This window comes from Dunckerocampus dactyliophorus, chromosome 1 (assembly GCF_027744805.1).
Source record: "Dunckerocampus dactyliophorus isolate RoL2022-P2 chromosome 1, RoL_Ddac_1.1, whole genome shotgun sequence".
Lineage (NCBI taxonomy): Eukaryota > Metazoa > Chordata > Actinopteri > Syngnathiformes > Syngnathidae > Dunckerocampus > Dunckerocampus dactyliophorus.
In genome coordinates, this window is record NC_072819.1 from 35,254,617 (window position 1) to 35,275,050 (window position 20,434).

Sequence of the window (20,434 nt, forward strand, 5' to 3'; positions counted from 1 at the left end):
CCACTGCAGCTTTGTAGCTGATTAGCTGAGAATAGCAGATAGCTACTTGAGCTCTGCAAATAGTCCGACATCATAGCAGGAGAACAGCCTGTAACTCACTAGTGAATTTGATGAAGAGGAAAGCACGAACGTCTTTAAATTCTCCTTCCAATTTAGACCACCCCGAAACCATTTTTTTTTTAACTATGGTTTTCATTTCCTCCCATTCTGTTGCACTGCACACGAAGCCAGAAGTCTTGAATGAAAATAACACAACTTTATTCTTTAGACAAACCAACCCATGAGAACTGAATAGAAGAAGACCCAAATTATTTTAATAAATAATGGAATAATAAAAATATACATCGTCATGGTCGCTCAGCAGTGCAGCAAGTGCAAAACTTGAACAGACATATCACATTATAGCTTACATCTTAAACAACAAAATGCCTCAAACATACTGTAATTCATAGGTTTCTTACATTTTAAACTTTGCAAAGGAGCTTGTTTGCTTCAACCGTGCTGTTCAGGCGAGTGCCCCCATCATAAGTAGCGGTCAGTGGTTCCAACCCCAGCTGTTGTGCATTATTGATGGGAAATAAGGCTGAAAGGTCACGTGGATAGACACTGGAAGACCATACAAACTTCCATTGAAAGCTTCTTCAAACGTAGATCTGCTACTCCTGCACCGTCCTCACCAAGTGACTCGCCACCAATGCCTACACCATCGTCTGCACCTTCGTCGCCAATTCCTTCCACCTCAATAGTTTCCCCTGAAGTACCTCTTTTAGAAGAGTCTAACGACGACGACGATTTGTCCTTTTTTCAATAACTCCTCCTCCTCCACCACTACCACCAACTACTTACTATATGCTCGACCACTCCTCTTCAAAGGTAAATAACATCATTATGTATTACTATATCATTTTTATTATTATTGTTTATTTTCATTAATTATCCTCGTTTAATATTACTACTACATCCAAACTCATATTTACATACATACGCATATATGTGTATATGTATACACGTACATGTAGTACCTATATTATATAGTATATAATTGTTAAATTACCTTTTGTTCGACTTGCGAACAGTCATCTGGAACCAACTGTGTTCATAAGTTGAGAACCTAGTGTACTGGCAACAAAAGTGAATACACACCTAATTGAAACTGTTCAAATTGGGCCCACTTAGTCATTTTTTGTCCCCTCAGTCATGTGACTTGTTATAATTACAAGGCCTTAGGTGTGAATGGGGATCAGGTGTGTTAATTTTGGTGTTATTGCTGTCACACCCTTTCATACCGGTCACTGGGACACCGCGCATCATGACAAAGAGCTCTCTGAGGATGTGGGGGCGGACAGAATTGTTGCTTTACATACAGTAAATACTGTATGTTCTAGGCTATAAGAAGGTTGCCAAAACCCTGAAGGTGTGCTGCAGCACAGTGGCCAAGACCAAACGGCGCTTTAACAGTACAGCTTCCTCTCAGAACAGTCCTCGCCATGTTAACCTGAGGAAGTTGAATGCAGGTGCTCAGTGTCATATCCAGAAGTTGTTTGTAAATTAGACATGCGAGCGCTGCCAGCATTGTTGCCGAGGTGGAAGCGGTCAAGCGTGTGTGCCAGCAACCAGGTGAGAAGTCCAAAGATAAGTGTGTCTTGTCTACAAGTCAAGCATGGTGGTGGGAGTGTCATGGTGTGGGGCTGCATGAGTGCTGCCAGCACTGGGGAGCAACAGTTCAATGAGGGAAACATAGATGCTAACAGGTTGTGACTAGAGCTGTCAAAGTTAACGCGATAAGAACGACTGAACGAAAATTTCCTTTAATGGCGCTTTTTTTTTTTTTTTTTTTGGCGCCCGATTCACGTGTGCACGTTCTTTTTGACTCTCGGTCGTACCGCAGTTTGAGGAAACGCAGCGGTGTGGTAGTTGATGTGGAGCCACAAGTGAGAAGAAATATTGAGCTGAAATGGACAAAGGAAATGTTAATTGTCACGGTAAGTTTAGCTTCAAAGCCCTGGCAGAGGAAGTTATTTGTGTTTCCTGTCGTTGTGAGTTGAGTTCTCACCGAAGTAGGCCGAGTCTCAAACACCAGAGAGAGGAGAGAAGGTACTGCAGGTATTTTTCTATTGCCATTTATACAGCGGTACCTTGGCATACAAGTGTCCCAACTAACGAGTGTTTTTTAGATGCGAGCCGTCTCCCGGCTGACTTTTTTGCTTTGAACTGCGAGTTAAAACTTGGGTTACGAGCCGCTAGTTACTGTCAGGCATAGCCGAGGACAGCTATTTGTGGGACTTGTGTCAATGTGACAAAGGGGGAAGTGAGCAAACACAGCGCTCAATGAGATGACAGTAAAGGCTTGTGAGCGAATTTATTAGCGTTATTTATTATTGTTTATTAGCAATTTATTAGCATAATAAAAGTTGCATACATGTTGAAAGACCTGCGGTGCCATGCTTTGACCGAGATCAAGTCGCCTAAGAAAAGTGTGTGTAAAATAGGGTTTGTCTGTGTGTTTGCCCCCCCCTTCCTGATTTATTTTTTTTGCATGTTTGTCACACTAATATGTTTTAGATATTCAAACTAATTTAAATATTAGTCAGTTTTGCAGTTTTTAAAATGAAACTTTTAATTACTAACGTAGAAAAAAAAATCAAAACCTACATGGCCCTGTGTGAAAAAGTGATTGCCCCCTAAACCTAATAACTGGTTGGGCCACCCTTAGCAGCAACAATTGCAGTCAAGTGTTGCCGATAACTTGCAATGAGTCTCTTACAGCGCTGTGGAGGAATTTTGGCCCACTCATCTTTGCAGAATTGTTGTAATTCAGCCACATTGGAGGGTTTTCCAGCATGAATCGCCTGTTTAAGCTTATGCCACAGCATCTTAATAGAATTCAAGTCAGGACTTTGACTAGACCACTCCAAAGTCTTCATTTGTTTTTCTTCAGAGGTGGACTTGCTGGTGTGTTTTGGATCATTGTCCTGCTGCAGAACCCAAGTTGGTTTCAGCTTGAGGTCACAAACAGATGGCTGGACTTTCTCCTTCAGGATTTTTTGGTAGACAGAGGAATTCATGGTTCCATTTATCACAGCAGGTCTTCCAGGTCCTGAAGCAGCAAAACATCACACTACCACCACCACCATATTTTACTGTTGGTATGACGTTCTTTGTCTGAAATGCGGCGTTACTTTTATGCCAGATGTAATGGGACACCTTCCAAAAAGTTCAACTGTTGTCTCGTCAGACCACAGATTATTTCCCCAAAGGTTTTGGGAATCATCAAGATGTTTTCTGGCAAAATTGAGACAAGCCTTAAAGACACTGGGCAAAAAAAGGCCTGCATGGTAGAATTGCAAAACGAAAACCACTGCTGAACTAAAAGAACATTAGGGCTTGTCTCAATTTTGGTTATGGTGGAGTCATGAACACTGACCTTAACTGAGGAAAGTGAGGTCTGCAGTTCTTTGGATGTTGTTGTGGGGTCTTTTGTGACCTCTTGGGTGAGTCATCGCCGCACTCTTTGGGTCATTTTGTTTGGCCGGCCACTCCTGGGAAGGTTCACCACTGTTCCGTGTTTTCACGATTTGTGGATAATGGCTCTCACTGTGGTTTGCTGGAGTCCCAAAGCTTTAGAAATGCCTTTATAACCTTTTCCAGACTGATAGATGTCAATTAATCTCAGCTAAATTGTTTTAACGGGGGGGGGAATCACTTTTCCACACAGGGCCATGTAGGTTTGGATTTTTTTTTCTCCCTTACTAATAAAAAGTTTCATTTAAAAACTGCATTTTGTGTTCAGTTCTGTTGTCATTATTTAAATTTGTTTGATGATCTGAAACATTTAAGTGTGACAAACATGCAAAAAATGAAATCAGGAAAGGGGCAAACACTTTTTCACACCACTGTACGTCTGTAAAAGTGTTTGGAAGTGAAGTATAGGCTATAGTCTGACTGCACTACAGTATATGGGCGCAGTCCTAGTTCGGTAAACTACTGACTTGTTGAGTACTCTATTTTTTGTTTTTTCTAACACCTTGTTTTCATTTCACTTAGTTTGCAAACCTTTATTTGTAATGTTAGTCACAATTATATTTTGTGAGATTATTTTCTTGAAGAGAATGATATTTGAGTGATGGACAGTTTAACTCATGTTGTCTCATGTTGATAGGTGTGTTAAAAACTTGAAAATGATTTTTAAAGGTAAACATGTTAGAAAACTTGTTAATCTGCGATTAATTACAAGTTAACTATGGACAACGTGTAATTAATTGCTATTAAATATTTTAATTGATTCACAGACCCAGTTGTGACATACTGTAGCAGAGCACGTTGCCCTCCCTTTGTAAACTGAGCCGCATATTTACACTGTAGTACAAGCTGTACACTGACTACTTTACATTGTATCAAAGTGGTGTTTCTTCAGTGTCGTCTCATGAAGAGATATATTTTTTTTAAAAAGCAGAAATATGAGGGGTGTACTTACTTTTGTGAGGTGCTGCACGCCCCCCTGCATTAGTGTGTGTGTGTGTGTGTGTGTGTGTATATACTACAGTATGTAATCTTCTTCACTAACTCACATGACGACTGTCTTATCTTTCTGCCTACATCTTGTTTCCTGTTCTAGCTGATAATGGTCTGAACCCCACGTGGCCCAGAAAGCCATTCCAGTTCTCAGTGTGCAACTCGGCCTTTGCCTTCCTGCGCTTTGTGGTCTATGAGATCGACATGTTCAGTGACCAAAACTTCCTGGCTCAGGCCACATTCCCCATTCACAGCCTGAAGACAGGTATACTGCCGCAGCACATGAACACAACACACCAACACACTGCTGCATCGGCCTCCTGCATCTTCGACATGCTTTCATTTGCATTGTGGCAGGTTATCGGTCAGTCCCTCTGAAGAACAGCTTCAACGAGGACCTGGAGTTGGCCTCCTTGTTGGTCCACATGGATATCATCAGTGGAAGAGTAAGCATCGTGACTCAGCCGCACGTTGGTTAAGCAAGACATCACCTGGTTCTTGATCCACATGTAAATAATCTAAGGACCACTTGTGGTGTGGTCCTAAGATCACGTTAAAGGTTAAAACTTGGCAGTAGTCCAGAGTGTATCCCTCCTCTTGCCCAAGTCATCTGGTATCAGATCCGACTCATCCATGACTCTGAACAGTAAAAGCTGTAGAAAGTGACACCTTTGCTGCATCGGTCTTCTCAGGATGAAAATGGAGAGATCGTGTGCCCGTTCTCTGTGACCTCGTCAAGCTCGATATCGGTCCAGGCTGGACGTGAACGTTTTGGGGATCACAGCTCAGTGTCATCCACCTCCTCCAACATGTCCCCTGTGCCCCAGTCGCCAGCCCAGGCTGTGGCAGCTTACAGGGGCAGAGAGGGCTCTTTCGACTCTCGCTACCAGTCGCCTCTTGATGACTTCAGGGTGTCACAAGAGCCTCTGCTAGACCACATGGACCCACAGAACAGAAGGTTGTGTGTGTGTGTGCATGCGTACATGCGATAGAAAATTCCAGACATGACGCTTGTCTTCTGTCTCTACCTCAGGATGCTGCGGAGGACCAGAGTGGGTGGAGAGAATCGTGTCTAAAACTCCCATGGAGACACATTTGTGTTGCACCCTCTCTCCTGCCCGCCTCCAGTCGCCTCTGCCCGTACTGATGATGTCACTGACTGCTGTGAACAGTTTCCATGGAAACGGCCGCCACCGCTTTGGCCTACATTTCAGGCATACCCACCCCTCTTGCTGCTTCCCTCATGCCTGCACAGCCTGCTCACCGCTCAGAGGATGAGACTGTGACGTCAAGACAGAAGATACAGGAAGAGGAAAGCTGGATAAGATGTTGTCCTCTCTTGCGCTCTAAGTGTGTACAGCAGCAGCTAAATGGAGGGAAGCTCAGAGCGCTGAAATTGTTTTGCGGTTCAGTTTGTTTGCTCGTCTCCATTGGGCGTATACAAGTATGAACATAATGTATTTATTCCTGCTGTGCTGTCGGCTAGAGGGCAGCAGCTTCTCACCTGCTCTCAAAGAGCTGTCTCCATGTTTTTAATTATTTAACATTCATAATGTGACCTTTCCATTTTTTTTATGTATATGTGTAAAACACGAGGGCTCTCTGCGACTGTTTTTAATGTCTTAGCGCTTTGGAGGATATTATGCACCTCCTCTTGCATATTTAATTTTTTGGTTTATTGTGAAAGGCATCAGGAAGAAGTCATAGCAGTGACAGAGTAGGCACAATCATACATTACTCTCAACACAGCCAGTCATTTTTCCTACATTCCATCCTTCCATTTTCCTGCATTATAAGCCAGTCTTAAACATTCAAAGGTCAGTATGATGCCACATTGTGTGCTCACTTAAAATGATCCTTTTTTTTAAAATCTCATTTGCTACAGTTAATGAGCTATTGTGAGTGTTGTAAGTGTCTGAAAGCCATATTATTGCTTATATTTCCATTCTTTACAGCCCCTTTCTTCAGTGTCATCAGTTCAATCAAAATTGAATGGCACCGTGATCAGAAAACCCTCCACTATTTTAAATGTACTGTGTAAGCAAAGGTGCTAACCTACTGCACCTAACCTGTTACGATTTGAGGAAAATCATGCCATTTTAACACCACTTCAATGTAAAATGTTGGTGCTGCCATCGTGTCCAGTCAGAGATTTTCATTTAACGTGGCTGCTGTCTTCACTTCCATGGACCAAGATAGAGTTTGTATATATAACTTGCGTTTTCTCCATTTCTGTGTGATGTGTCAATTCAGTATTGTTGCTCAGTGTTGGACCACTGAGACACACCTAAGCCATACGGTGTAAGGTGAGAGCAGGGATTGGTGTCCATGCTTGTTTCAACTGACAGATTTTTAGAAGCATGTGTGTGTACCCCATAATGCTTTTTCCTGCCATCTGTCATTGTTTCTTGATGATGCTTCATTACTACAAATGTCCATCTACATGCATCAGTCTGCACACATGAACACAGCATTCATCTACATAGACATGGTACAGCCACACCTGTTGTTACTGATAGGGTCTCAACACGTGAAAGACTATATGCCTATATGATTGCTTCTTGCAGTTAGGGATTCAGTCAGAATCCAACAAGAGCTGCTTGGATGGCTGTGTAGGGTCCATAAGTGTCTTGTTTTCACCCATGTTGTCTCATCACTGACACTGTCGCCTTTTCTGTAATGTGCCTAGAACTATGGAGAGGAGGAAAATCCATTTTAATTTTGCCTTTCATAAGTAACATATTCAAGCCTGAGAAGTAAATAAAATACTTTATATGGTGCTGTCTTATTTCATTTGCAGACTCTTTACATGCAAAGAACATGTTTGCTCACTCTTAAGTCACACATACGGTAGATTGTGTTTGTCTTCCACAAAATGTGACGCTATTGCAATTTTTACTAAGTAATGAGCCCATGAGCTAACACTTCATTACATTCAGTTTATTCTGCAAATACCACCTGTAAAAATGATACATTAAACCTAAGTAAGGAACTCTGGAAAAGTTCTGTTCTTTTACAGTGAAATGTATGTAAGAAAGTTCCATTAAAAACAATTGTTCAATGATATCAAGAAGCACTTGATGCTAAGCACAAAAAGACCACCTATTAGTTTTCTGTTCTTTGGATGAACTTCTAGAAAACTACACGACATTGTCTCTGCTAAGTGGTCGCTGATCGGTAGTAATAGAATCTGCTTAAAACCTGCAACTGTTACTGTACTGCTTTGACGTAGACCAATGTATATGTAGGAAACGCCCACATAACTCAAAAAGAACAATGACAACAAAAAAAAAAAAACAGCCTTGCGCAAAGATCCATCAGTGCTTAGTTTTTCATAAGACGCTAAAGAGCCCAACTTGCACATTTCACTTCAGTTGCCAGAATCCAAAGTGAGTGAGTGCAAGATGTGATGTTTTTACTTTTAAGGCTTCAGGAAACACCCAGCAGCAAAACAATCTACAGTGAATCAACAGTGCGAACACACTCCACGTGCCTTGTTAATAACTGGAGACCCCCTCGCCCCGCAACTGATCAACATCTGCTGAATCTACTTATACTCTAACCTCAGTTTTTACTTCCATAAACACCATTTCTACTTCAACATTCTATACAGAACATGGCGACAGGACATTGGAAAGCATGAAGGACAGGGGAAGGCCAAACAGAAGGTGAGGGGTACAGCCAAAGGTATGTGTCCATCTCACAAAGAGGGTGAGGTCACATCCACCTATCAAGGGGGAGATGAGGTTCCCAGGCTCATTCCAGCCATCCTGTCTGCAGCTCCAGAAAGACCACCAGGGCAGAGAAAAAACCTCAATCTGCTCCTGTTGTGATTATGACAGTAAAAAACATGAAAGAGTTAAATCCAATCTTGTACTACACTTTTGTTTTTCCTATGCAAAGACACACAAGGCACCTTCAGTTGGAGACACAGTCTTGTCAGTATTGCCCTCCTCCGCTTGGCTTGCGGTGCCGCACAGCGACTGCTCTATTTTCTCGTTCCTCCCTCCTCTTGGATGTGGCTCCAGAGGGGAGGAGCCTGCAGATGATGGTGGCTGGGCTGCTCCGCTCAAAGTGGGCTTTACTGCTGATGTTGGCTCCCTCTGAGCCACAGATGCTCTGGTGGCGAACCAATGTCGCACCAGGTCTGTTGTCAAGCCAGTAGCCTTGGTCAGTTCCTGTAACTGCAGCAAGAAAGAACTGTTCAGCTCAACAATGGACATACACTAAAGAACAAGAACAGTTCTGTTCACTCATGGAAACTCAAACCATTAAAAGGTCCAGTACAATAACGCCTATTTTTAAGTATGTTTGCCTGGGCTATACTACAAAAACTGGAAACTCACTCTAAATATAGGTACCGTTTTATTCAAATTGGATGAGATTTTAACTTTTACCGTTTCTGAATTTTGACACCCACTTCCAAAATTTGGTGAGCGAAATCACTTGAAAAAACCCCACTAACCATTACAAAAATAGGCGTGTATGTATTGGAGCGTATCCAGGAAGTTGCACACAGCCATCACTGATAAAAGCCACCTTGGCAGCGTAAAAGGTGGTGTCACTGTCATACAGTTGTGGTTTCCTAGGATACTCGTACTACACACTGTTGTAATGTAACAGATATAGTGTTTACACGTTTGTTTGTGTATTCTCTTGTAAAAACACTCTTCTGTTTGGTAAATTAACAGTACCTGCGACTCCTCCTGGCTGCCATTGACATCGAGGTGAGCCTGGAGGACGTGCGCATTGTCCTTCTGCAAGTCTTCCTCCAGGGCCATGTTCTGGTAAGCCTCCAGCCACTTGAGCTGACTGTTCTTCTGCATGTAGCGACAGTCCCCAAACCAGCGCACCACGTCGGGTCGGGGCAGCCCCGTGCCTGAGAGGAGTTCATCGTACTGAGCGGCGCTGGGCCACTGTGTCCGGGCGTACACTTGCTTGAGGAGGTGCAGCTGCTCGGCGGTCTTCTTACCTCGCAGGACTGGGGGTTTGGGGGAGTGTGATGGTTTGGGGGTGAGGGTTGGCATGGGGTTAATGGAGGTGCTGGACTGAACAGTGAGCGTGGGGCAGTCCAGCACCTCACCCTCCGATTTACCATTAGACTCAGTCACCTTCAGCATCTTCAGATTGATCTTAATTGGGTTGACTTTCAGTTCTCCAGAAGCGTCGTCGTTTAGTCTCTCCTCTCCATCGATTTCCATCTGCTCCCCTTCTTCGTTTCCTCTGAGCGCCCGCTCTGCCTCCTCTTTCCTTTTCTCGGCTGCTGCAGCTTTCTTCCTCCTCTCTGTGAACCAGTTATGGATCTCCCTCCTGGTCATCTTGGTCTCACATCGCAGTCTGTCCACTTCTTCTGGTAATGGCTCAGGCTCCTGGGCGAAGCTGGCCTCCAGCGCTTTTATCTGAACAAAACAAGAACAGTCACTCAGTGAGCAGACTGCGCAGGCAACTGAGTGAATCGGCAAGCAGTAGTGACAGCAGACTTTCTTTCCAGTATGAGAGTAATGATTGAATAACAACCTTAAATGTGTAATAAGTAAACATGTCTCATAATCCTTGCAATGCTATTTCTAGACTAATTGCCTTAGTGTGTGTGTGTGTGTGTGTCTTTCAATTCCTGTCATCTACCTAGTTTGTCATTCAAACTGCCCAGTGAGCGTCACTGGATAAGACATCACAGTGCAAATTCCACCCAGCAGCAAGTGGTCATGCAAATGTGAAGAAACCAGAAGAAACAGTCAAGTGTGTTGATCCTTGATCCTGTTTTTACAGTGCAGTTTTACAATGCCATTGAGAGAAAACCCTAAGTAAGGTTAAAAAAATACAGTTGAACCTAATAATAATCCTTAGGATTATTTTATTATTATAAATTAATTTGTTCGAAGAAACGCACACAGAACGATGAACAACTGCGTTTTTGTCTTCTTTCTTCCTCTTATTACAGTTGTTTGCACACTAAAATGAAAATTGTCACACTTTACACTCAAGAAGCAAAACACCTGCCCAGAGTTGCACAACAATAAGCACAGATTCAGCTTGACACATTTTGCAAAACACTACACACAGTGATTTGCAAAACTCTACAAGCCTTTTCACACCTTAGACATAGATGAGGTTATGAGATTGCTTCTTTCTCATTACAAACACGCTGCTTGCCAGTGACCACACGAATGAACGAACTGGATAAGCACATCCACCAGGTATGGAAGCACATGTACTTCCATGCCTATTAAAGGCGACCCATTATACTAATTTTCCAGCCTTTGTATTGAGTTCTGGACTCTTACAGAGCATCTAGACATGATAACCTGCACAGAAAGCTTTCTAGATCTTACACACTCTGCATGTCTTCCTGCAGTGTTTCCTTGGGTTTCCTGCCTCCCGCCCAAACGGTCTGTGTAATTTACTCCACCCCCGGCCCTCCTCCAGGTACACCTCTTACCGAGCCAACTCCCTGCTCTTGCTGTATGCACACTGCAATGCTACACAGACAACTGCTTTTGTCCGATTACTTACACAAAATAAACACAGTTAGGACACTGATAAATTGTTACTTACAGGTTGCTCTTCTGACTCTTCAGTATGACCAAGTAACGTTGGAAAGGCGTCAGACTTCAGCAACAGTTTGGCGGATAGTCCGGCTTCATATTGGCCCATGTTCACAAAACAGTGTCGTATGAAGTGCCGTTGACAGCTTCGCATATTTTTCTCCAACCACTTCTGCCTGATGCTTGCCTCTTTACACTTTCTAGCAGTAACAAAACTATTTAGTTCTGATTTTCATTGTTGATTGATGTGTTAGAGAATGGTAAGAAGAAGCAGCATCATTGTTGTGCAGCGCTTGGTCAGTTTTTAGTATTCTTCTACTTTCTCTCTATACCTAAAAAAAAAATCATGGAAGACTGTTGTGGGTTTGTCAATATCGTTTGGCATCTGAATTGAACCCTTACATACAAATGTCGAGCACATGCTATTTCCTAAAATAGGGGTTTTTACAAATATGTTTTGTATTGATCATAGTCATGTGCAACAGCGTGTGATCATTTCAGACTGTGTTCGTGAGATGCAAACAAAACAGCATTTTTATAAATATGTGTATATGTTTTGACTGAGGTGTATATGTTTTGACAGAAGTGTGCCATTTTGCAAACAATCTTGGAATTATGCAAATCGAATGTGGTGTTTGGATAATTGTGAGAATATATTGAAAAAAGGAGCCCTAGTTTCAAAATTGCGTGTAAACAATTGAAAAAACTAACTAAGGAGTGTGCGCCCTCCGCTGATGAGGCATTCGAGACCACTGCACATTTTGGAGTTTTCTGTGTTTATTTTTTTTTTCTGTGTGTTATCACGACTGAAAAATAACCCACTATATCGCCAAAGAAAGATGCAAGTGCCAGAACTAAAAGAAGGTGAGAAACACGACTGAATTCAAAACACAGCTTGTAGCAAATTACAAAAGGTAGCATCTGTTACAAAAGCATTTTAATGTTAATGTTGGAACCTTTGCAGGAGGAATGGTTTAAGGAAGACATTACAGAAAGTGAGCTGGGCCAGTGTGTGCAATGATGATTCTACCTGCTGCTGAAGTTTACAATAAAGTTCAACTAAGTCTGCAGCTCTAACCCTCCACTCCTTAAAGTTACGTTTGTATCAGACTCCAGTGAAACAGTGTTTGTGTGGCTCTTCCGTCCCCGACCCCCACTGCACTGTTAGTCAACAAGTCTTCAATAAGATAAGTTATGTTAAATGTTCATGTATGCATTTCATTTGTCATTTATGTGTACTCTGCATTGTTTTATGCATGTATATAATTATTCACGCTAAAATTAGATCTGGAATGCATTAAATGGATTATTTTGTAAGGAAAAAAATTGTTTCAGTTTTCCTACGTTTCAGTTTTTCAGTCTGACCTTTTGGAACGGATTAATGAGGAAAACCGAGGCGAAGCTGGATCATTATCTCATATAAAAACACGACTGGCAAGCATGTGAGACTCACCTGGTGGGGTTCTCTCTCCTTGTAGCGGACCGCTGTGAAATCAGGAGAAGGTGATCTGGGCAGTCTGCGTGAGGGAGTGGTGGGAGAGGTGGGAGTATGCATTGAGGAGGCTGGGCTCAGAGGAGCTGAACTGTGCTGTGGAGTTTTCGCACCACTGCTGCTGGTTTCAGAAAGATCCATAGGACTGGTGCTGCCTGCATCACCGCCCCCTGACACACCACTCCCCGCTGATGACTTGTTGGCTGCACCTGTGCTGGAGCGTGGGCCTTTAAGGTTGCGAAAGTGGTAGCGCCGATCGCTGAACCACTTGCGCACTTCTCGCACCGTGAGCCCAGTCAGAGAGATGAGGCGGTCTACCTCCTCCTGGTCTGGGTACTGGTTGCTCAGAAAACTATCCTTGAGAGTGTTGAGCTGTTCCTGAGACTTCTTGCCCTTGTAAAAAGTGGGATCCAGGAATGCACTGATGCTGCGGGAACTCAGGCAGGCACTGGAGGCACCCGCCGCAGGAGATGGTGATGAGGATTTGGAGGAAGGGGAGGAGGCCTCATCCATTCTGAAGGAATCACTTGTGCTCGGGTCGAGATCATCTGCTCTTGTGCTAGAGGTGTCATTTTTGTTGTCACTACCGTTCACATCTGTGCTCTTTTGTCCACTGTTATCCGTTGTGTTGCCGCTACTTGAAGGCTTGCTGTCTGTGAGCTTTTTGATATCTGTGACCACTTTACTGTCACTCTGCACGGTGCCGGTGTTGGTAGTTTTGCTGACATGGGGGTTCTTCGCATCAGTGCTGCCTTGAGCCGTATAGGCATGGCTGCTTATGTTACTATTGCTCCTGCCATGAGCACTGTTGTGTTTCGTACTGACATTACTCACCTTTGCATTGCTGTGATTATTGCTACCCAGCGTGAGGTTGATGATGCTGGCTTGGCTGCTGCTAATGATGCTGCTAGCAGCCCCTCCTCCACTCCTACTACTTTTACTGCTGCTGATGACGTTGCTTCCTGTACTGCTGCTGGCCACCGCCCCCAAAATCATGCTAGTGCCCTTGTCGGCCACTAGGGCTGCAGCAGGTCGGGCCTGCATCATGGGCTTGGCTGCTGCCTGGGGCTTGGGTGTGACAGCCAGTGCCACAGGGGCACTACTGACCTGAATGCCATTGGCTACTACAGGCTGTGTGACGATTACGCCGCCTGGGCTAACAAGAGAGCCCTGCAGGATTTGAGGGATCCCAGTGGCCCCGAGGAGAGTGATTGTGGGTTGAGCAGGACTTGGGCGACTCTGTGACCGATTCTGTGTGCCAGTGGATGCAGTATGGATGATGGTGTTGAACATTTTTCTCCTGGCCTCCTCGATCTCCTCAGGAGACCAACTAATCCCTTGTTTGAGTCTCTGTGCTGTGAACCAGATCTTGATCTGTTCCTCTGGGAACTTTGTGACCACAGTCAGGTAGCAGAGCTCCGCCTTTGTGGGATATGGGAATTTGCCAAAGGATGTCTTCAAAAAGGATGACGAGTCCATGGAGGCATTATAGGTGGGGATACTGCTCAAAGGAATCATCACCTGAATGAGGACATTTGGGACTGTGAGTGAAATGTTTCAACTGACAATGATGCATGTGGAACCTTTAACAAAGCTATAAAAAACAAGAATTACCTTGGGGAGATTCTTGGAAGATGAGGCATCTGAGGAAGCTGCGATGGGAGAAGACTGATGCAGGCTTTTGTTCTGAACAGAAACTACCTAAAAAGGATTTAGCAAACTATTAGCTTCAACAGGGCCTCAAAAGGAGAGTAAGACTAAGCAAGGAGTGCAATTTACCTGTGTAATAGGGGTTTTGAGAACAGGTAAAGCTCCAGAGCCGTTGACAATCTGAATTGCAGAGGGTAGCGTGACCTTGGTTGTGCCATTGTGGACAATTGTGGGTACATGAGCCACCTGGGTCACTGCAACTGCAGTCTCTTTTCTCTCAGGCTCCTTGGGGCTAGAGGTGGAGTGTTGGCCTGGGGAAGGATCATCAGAAACTGGGTGAGACACTACAATTCGTTTAGGCTCCGTTTTGCCCTTCAGCATCCTCATGATAGGAGTTTTGGTGATGGAAATCTCATCCTTCCCCTCGTCTGTCCCAGTTACAATAGTCTGCTCCACCACCACCCTCTTGTCCAATTTTCTCAGCTGCAGAGGGCTGTTAAATGTGCTGGGGTGAATCCTGGCATTATGCAGAGCCAGTCCCTCAAATTTAAGCGCAGAAAACCCACAGCTCACACAGAGGAAACTCGGGTCCGAACGGAATTCTGGGTGCCCGGCGTACACATGGTCCAAGAACAAATTAAGGTCATAGGTTTCAAAGTTGCAAGGCTTGCAGATATAGGTGCCTGTGTCATCAGTGACAGGGTCTGCTGCCTCTGACGTGGGAGAGTCTGCAGGGCCTGACGGGCTGTGTGCGCCACTTCCGGAAATCGTAATTTGCCGCTGAAGAACAGGAATGCCCTGTTCAATATCCTCAGACTGGTGAATGATCTTGCTGGGGATCATACAAGGTATAGTGGACTTCCTCTTGCTGGCCATCGTGTGGCCACACAGTGGAGGGGGGGTTGCTAAAATGGCTGCGAGAAGGGTGCGCTTGGGAGGATGTGCCGTTTTTGGTAGCCTATAGGCCAGGGATGGAGGGAGGGAGAATCCACAGCATGTCCCTATGTCCACTTCTAGCTCTCATGGCAGCCTGGAGGAAAAATCTGGAGATGACAAAACATTCATCAGTTACAATTATGACCTAAAAATACACCAGGAAGTTGTCCAGTAAGCTTGGTTTTGTTCATGAATTGCCAAGTTTAATTATAAACGCGAGGGGAGTATATTGGCAATTAATTTGTGAGAGCTTACTTTACAGTACACACCAGTCTCCCCTCTGTTCCAAGGCCTTGCTGAAACCTATGAAACCCCAAATATGATAAAAAGCTTCCTTTCCATGAGACTCAATAATGAGAATTAGTCAAGCCCACTCCGCTTCTTCACTAAAGGCTTTTTGGGAGTGCTCCTGTCTTACCCGTTTCTTTCCCCTCCCCCACGTCGCTGTGTCTCACTTCCCCTCCTTCACGACACACCCCCTACAGAAAGTATTTTTTTTGGGGGGGGGGGGGATCTTCTGTAGCTTGCACACCTTGACAAATATTGTGACAACATATTGTGAGATGATCCCTGAGCATGGGGGTACTTCGTTGATAGAAATGTACAAACCAAACAGTCTAATCAGTAGTAACATTATTTCACCTCCATACCCGGTGTATTCATACACCGGGTATTATATCGTCCATCCTTCCATCACGCCCTCTCTCCCCAAGATCGCTAGGGAGTGGCCAAGTATTGGAAGATGGCTCTGGGGCAACTGCTTCGCGACCGCTCTGCGCAGACATGACGCTTCAAGCACAGAGTGGCCAAACCTTGCAAACGCAAGATGTCTCACAAGTTTAACAGGTAAATCCAAAAAGCCTATCAATGTCCCGCCCCCTCTAACACAAGGGACAGTTTTTGGTAGATGCATGCCAAATCAAAACATTTGCCAAGTCAGAAACCTGCCCTTCTCCAAACACCGGCAAAGTCTCACTCTTTTGTGCCGAGAAACATGCTAAACGTTTATAGTAACCCTTGCTTAACGTTGGTGCTACACTTTCAAAAAATACTTTCTCATCTTGAAATGATGAAACTTTGGTTCTAATTTATGCCACTTCGGTGAAATCATAGAAAGCCTTATTTAAAAAAAACAACACTGAGATTTTATCTGTAGGAGTAGCATAGTGAAGAATGTGAGGGGTTAACAGGCAAACGATCTGCTACTGTCGAAAAAGCGTGATGCCCCTTGTTCCTTCGTGCACCCCCCCTCAACCCAAGGAGAGTTACTTCCCTTGGCTCGAGCTACAGTGCACGCCCTCCTACTCTTTTGCCGTTCAGTTCTGCATCAGAGGGCACCATTCTGCCAAGGCAGAGCGGTCACATGACCGACACAAAGGCTTATGGGTGGACAGTCTCAGCCATCCATTACATGCTTGTGTTGGATGAGACACGTGAGGGAACGGGAGAGGACGGCGGGGGATGGCCGCTTTGGGGTAAAGAGGGGTGTTAACTGTCGTGGAGGAAGTGTATAGGTGTTTCACAGAGGAATTTCACTTCCCCGATACACCCCCCACTCTGCCCACCCCCGCTCTTCAACGCCCCCTTCTTGCTCCAAACTACAATCATGCAGTGCTCCACCCTACCCCCCCAACCCCCTTTCCTCACTCGCTCAGCCTGGAATGTTCCAGTCCAAGAAGCTTCTCAGCCAGTGGACATGAGCTCGTTTCAGCTTCAGCCCCTGTGTACAAGGCGCACGTACACACGTTTTTAACATTGGCATGCAGCAAATACTAAAGACAAAATATATGTAAATTGAACGGCAATCAACGGCCGAGTAACAATATGGAGAGAGTAACAATATTGTCTCATGTTCCACACCGGTGAGTTTGCAAAGTTGTGCCTAAACAAGGAGCATGCCTGTGGGCCTCATTCAGGTGAGGACGCAAACAAAGCACAATGCAGGCTGCGCTACGAACAGCGCTCTTGGGTGGTTTGTTGACTCACTGGTATGAGCACTATGGCTTCAAATTGGATGTCACATTGTGGTGATGCAGAGTTTGTGTCAGCATTTGCACATGTGGGTTTCCTGTGAGAGATGGAGGTGGGGTGGGGTGATCAAGGGCGCATATGTGCTTACGTTAATTTGTATATGCCGTGTGGGGGTGGCTGCCTGCATGCCTGTGTGAGGCTTGTTTACGACAGTAAGGAGGTGACTCGTTTTCCTACATGTGAGAGGCACAGGTCTCGCCGTGACACAAACATGAACTTCGTCGTCCTGCATATATTCCTATATTCTCCACGCCTGGTCAGTGGCTGTGCACAGCGTGACCTCCTTTTCCCCCCTGGCCTGACTTTTGTGATCGCCTCTGCTGACTCCTCAAAGTATAGGCCAATAATATCAAACGTGCGTACACACACACACACACACACACACACACACACACACACTAGAAACCCTGCAATACATAGCATTGCATAGGCACTTGTTAACAAAAACACTCATCACTAAGCAGCGGACACGCTTGATGACGCAGTGCTCCGTAAGAGATGTACAACTGCTTTTTTACTCAGTTTCAGGCTGCCTTGCTTGTCTTTTTGCGTCACTTGCCCCCCCGTGCCCCCACCAATTCTTGCTCCCTCTGCCTCCCCTCCCTCCGACCTCCTTCCACCCGACCGTTCCTCCCCCTTGCAGCATGTTTGGCCGAGGGAGACAGGTCGGCAGCGCCACTGGTGTGTTACTGTCCCCATGGCAACCACCTCCTACCCCTTAAACCCCCCACCAGCATATTACACACACAAACTCATGACGGACATCCAATCACAAGGTTGAGAGCAGTTTGTTTGTTAGTCGTATTTGGAGCGATCCTGCCCTGCTCCTATTTCTGTACCTCCCTCAGACGTTTCCCAGCTAGGTGTGGTCTCCAAGGAAAGCTATTGGCCAGAGACGATGCTGACTCTTCCTGTTGACTCCACGCCTGAGTGCCCTTCCAGACATCTGCCTGGGTTACTGCACTCTTCCTGCTCTTTGTTGTTCCAGTTCTTGGCCTGCAGCGACCAAGGCCCTGCAGGTGGTGTCAAAACCCAAGGGTAACGTCTTAAAAATGGTTAATGAAGCACCTCTCGGTGCTAGTAAATGAACTCCATCTCTAAGCCAGCATCTGCCAGTATGTGGCTTTTGCTCATTCTATTCAGTGCAGACAGCCACAACTCTCAAAAACATCTCCCAAACATACTCTTTGATCACCCACTTCTCTGGCTCAATACTGGGGACACTTGAGTGACAGTTTCCCATTGGGTCAGCCCATCCTCTGTGCAACTCTCAGGTCAGAGAGCAGATGGCCGTGTGGGTTGTGAAGGCCTGCATTGCTGTGGCTTCTGCCGGGGCATGCAGAACTGGGATGCTGAATAGCGAGAGAGTGAGTGAGAGAGAGGGAGAGGGAGAGAGAGCGAGAAAAAAATGGCGGAGCATCGTGCTCTGTGCTGTCCAACCTAAAATGGCTGACATCACAAGCTGTTAACCAGCTGAGCAGAGCAGTGCAGAGCCGAGGCGGTTACTCATCCAAACCCGCTACGGCTGGATGTGGGAGTGGATCAACGTGTCTCAGGTCTCTCGGTTAGGACACTGAGCTGGATGTCAACTTGGTAGAGCTATGCAAACAAATTATTATTAGGATTATGAAAGAGAGGGTTATGAAAGAATGACTTTGCCATAGAGGCCTTGAGCGCTTCAAATTGACGGAAAACAAGATATTAAAACAAACCAATGTGCAAAGGCAATTAAAGAATCTTCTGTCAGGTGAAAACCTAATTGGAGAAAAAGCTGTCTGAAGAGAATCAACAATTGAACATTGACTTCCAGCAGCACAACAAAACACTGCAAGCTTGAGGTGTTTGGCAGGCCAAACTTTTGCTTTCACTACAGTACAACTAAACTTATTCTACTAGTAAACACTGATCAAGATGGTTGGATTGCATGCAGGTCTGTGACATCTTAAATCCCCCCCCAAACACAGGCAGGCAGGCACACGCGCGCGCACGCACGCACGATTTATTACCAGGCCAACATGCAAACTCATTGTTGACAAGTTGACTATTCAGCATCACATCTAGCTGTTCATTTAAAAAGACGCATGTGAACCATGAGCATTTAATGAGAAGTTGAAAAGCTATTCCTTGCAACTTTCAAAGTGGTATTATGACAATGTTTGCCATTCAAATTGGAAACCAATTTCATTCATTAATAATGTTGTAGGGGAGGGCACCATATTCAAGTGTTTCCAAATCAAATAGGGAACATAATATAATTAAATATTGAATAAATGGCATGTATTGGTGAAAAAAGGGGGGGGGGAGAAATCTAAGCAGCCGGATGGGAACGTCATCGCCTGCATGCGCGCAGCTGCGTCAAACATTTGCCTTAACGATGCGTGTTCATCTTCCGCTCAAGTTCGGCAGGCGGAGTAATCCAACTTGGTGGGCTTGACAATAAGACGAAAAGCACCCAAGAAAAAAGACAAACACCCCTCAGCTCTAGAACAACCCTCTCTCTCTCCCCCTCCGTCGGCTGTCGCCATTTTAAGCAGGCGACGTGCAGCTGGCCGTAGCCCGCGAAGGTGGACGCTCTACCGCGGCGAAGTTCGGCGAAGGTGAACCGGCCTTGTGGTAATGGAGACCAGGAAGCGACACTCACCTCACCGTTGTCGGCACACACAAAAGTTTTCAATGATACGAGCTCAGCGGAACCAGTAATTGACGGGAGGTCTGCGCCTCATTGATGGTAACTTCAAGGTGGAAACTGTTCGGTCCATCGGCCGGTGCAAGACGCTGGAGCCCGGTTGCTGGCGACCACGACCACCCCCTTCAGCTTGGGCTTGTTTATTTCGAGTGGTTCCAGTGTGAAAGCAACCAGCGAAGGGGGAGGAAAACACGGCGGACGTAGCGAGGAAGAGACGGACACGTGATGCATACGTCACTGACGGTGGAGTTGGCGTGAGAGCGAGAGCCCAACAGAAGAAGACTGGCCGCCATGGCTTTGTCCCCCAACACCGGGGGGTCGGGGCAAAAGTCCCGGTGCAACTCAAAGGCATACGGCCCTGCTTTAACACAATATACACACCTGTCTCCCCCAGGTGACCTCTCTTAAAGAGACAGGCACTCACAAGTTGCTCCATGTTCCCCATGCAACCCACTGCTCACAAGCAAATACTTACAATCTAAACAAAAAATACATATTGCTCATAACTCACATGAATTACACCTTGAATTTACTTAATGTTTATGTCAGTGTGATATTACAGTGTTGTCAATTTTCACTTTT

At 45.2% G+C, this 20,434-nt stretch overlaps 2 protein-coding genes across 3 annotated transcripts in view; one reads left to right on the forward strand and one right to left on the reverse strand.

The window, feature by feature from the left end:
* Positions 1–7,290, forward strand: part of plcg1 (phospholipase C, gamma 1) — a 33,879-nt gene extending 26,589 nt beyond the window's left edge. For both annotated transcript variants that reach the window (XM_054780388.1, XM_054780464.1), the window contains exons 30-33: positions 4,616–4,777; positions 4,870–4,958; positions 5,205–5,470; positions 5,546–7,290. In XM_054780388.1, the coding sequence (XP_054636363.1) occupies positions 4,616–4,777; positions 4,870–4,958; positions 5,205–5,470; positions 5,546–5,588 (560 nt within the window). In that variant the 3' untranslated portion in view covers positions 5,589–7,290. The remainder of the gene's footprint in view (positions 1–4,615; positions 4,778–4,869; positions 4,959–5,204; positions 5,471–5,545) is intronic.
* On the reverse strand, positions 331–20,178 carry zhx3b (zinc fingers and homeoboxes 3b). Its single transcript, XM_054780540.1, has 7 exons — positions 19,808–20,178; positions 14,329–15,242; positions 14,164–14,250; positions 12,511–14,070; positions 9,207–9,911; positions 8,429–8,696; positions 331–8,336 (listed from the first exon to the last, which is right to left on the reverse strand). Exons 2-7 carry the CDS (start codon positions 15,073–15,075, stop codon positions 8,326–8,328), a joined length of 3,378 nt encoding a protein of 1,125 aa, XP_054636515.1. The 5' UTR covers positions 15,076–15,242; positions 19,808–20,178; the 3' UTR covers positions 331–8,325.
* Between the last annotated feature and the right edge of the window lie 256 nt (positions 20,179–20,434).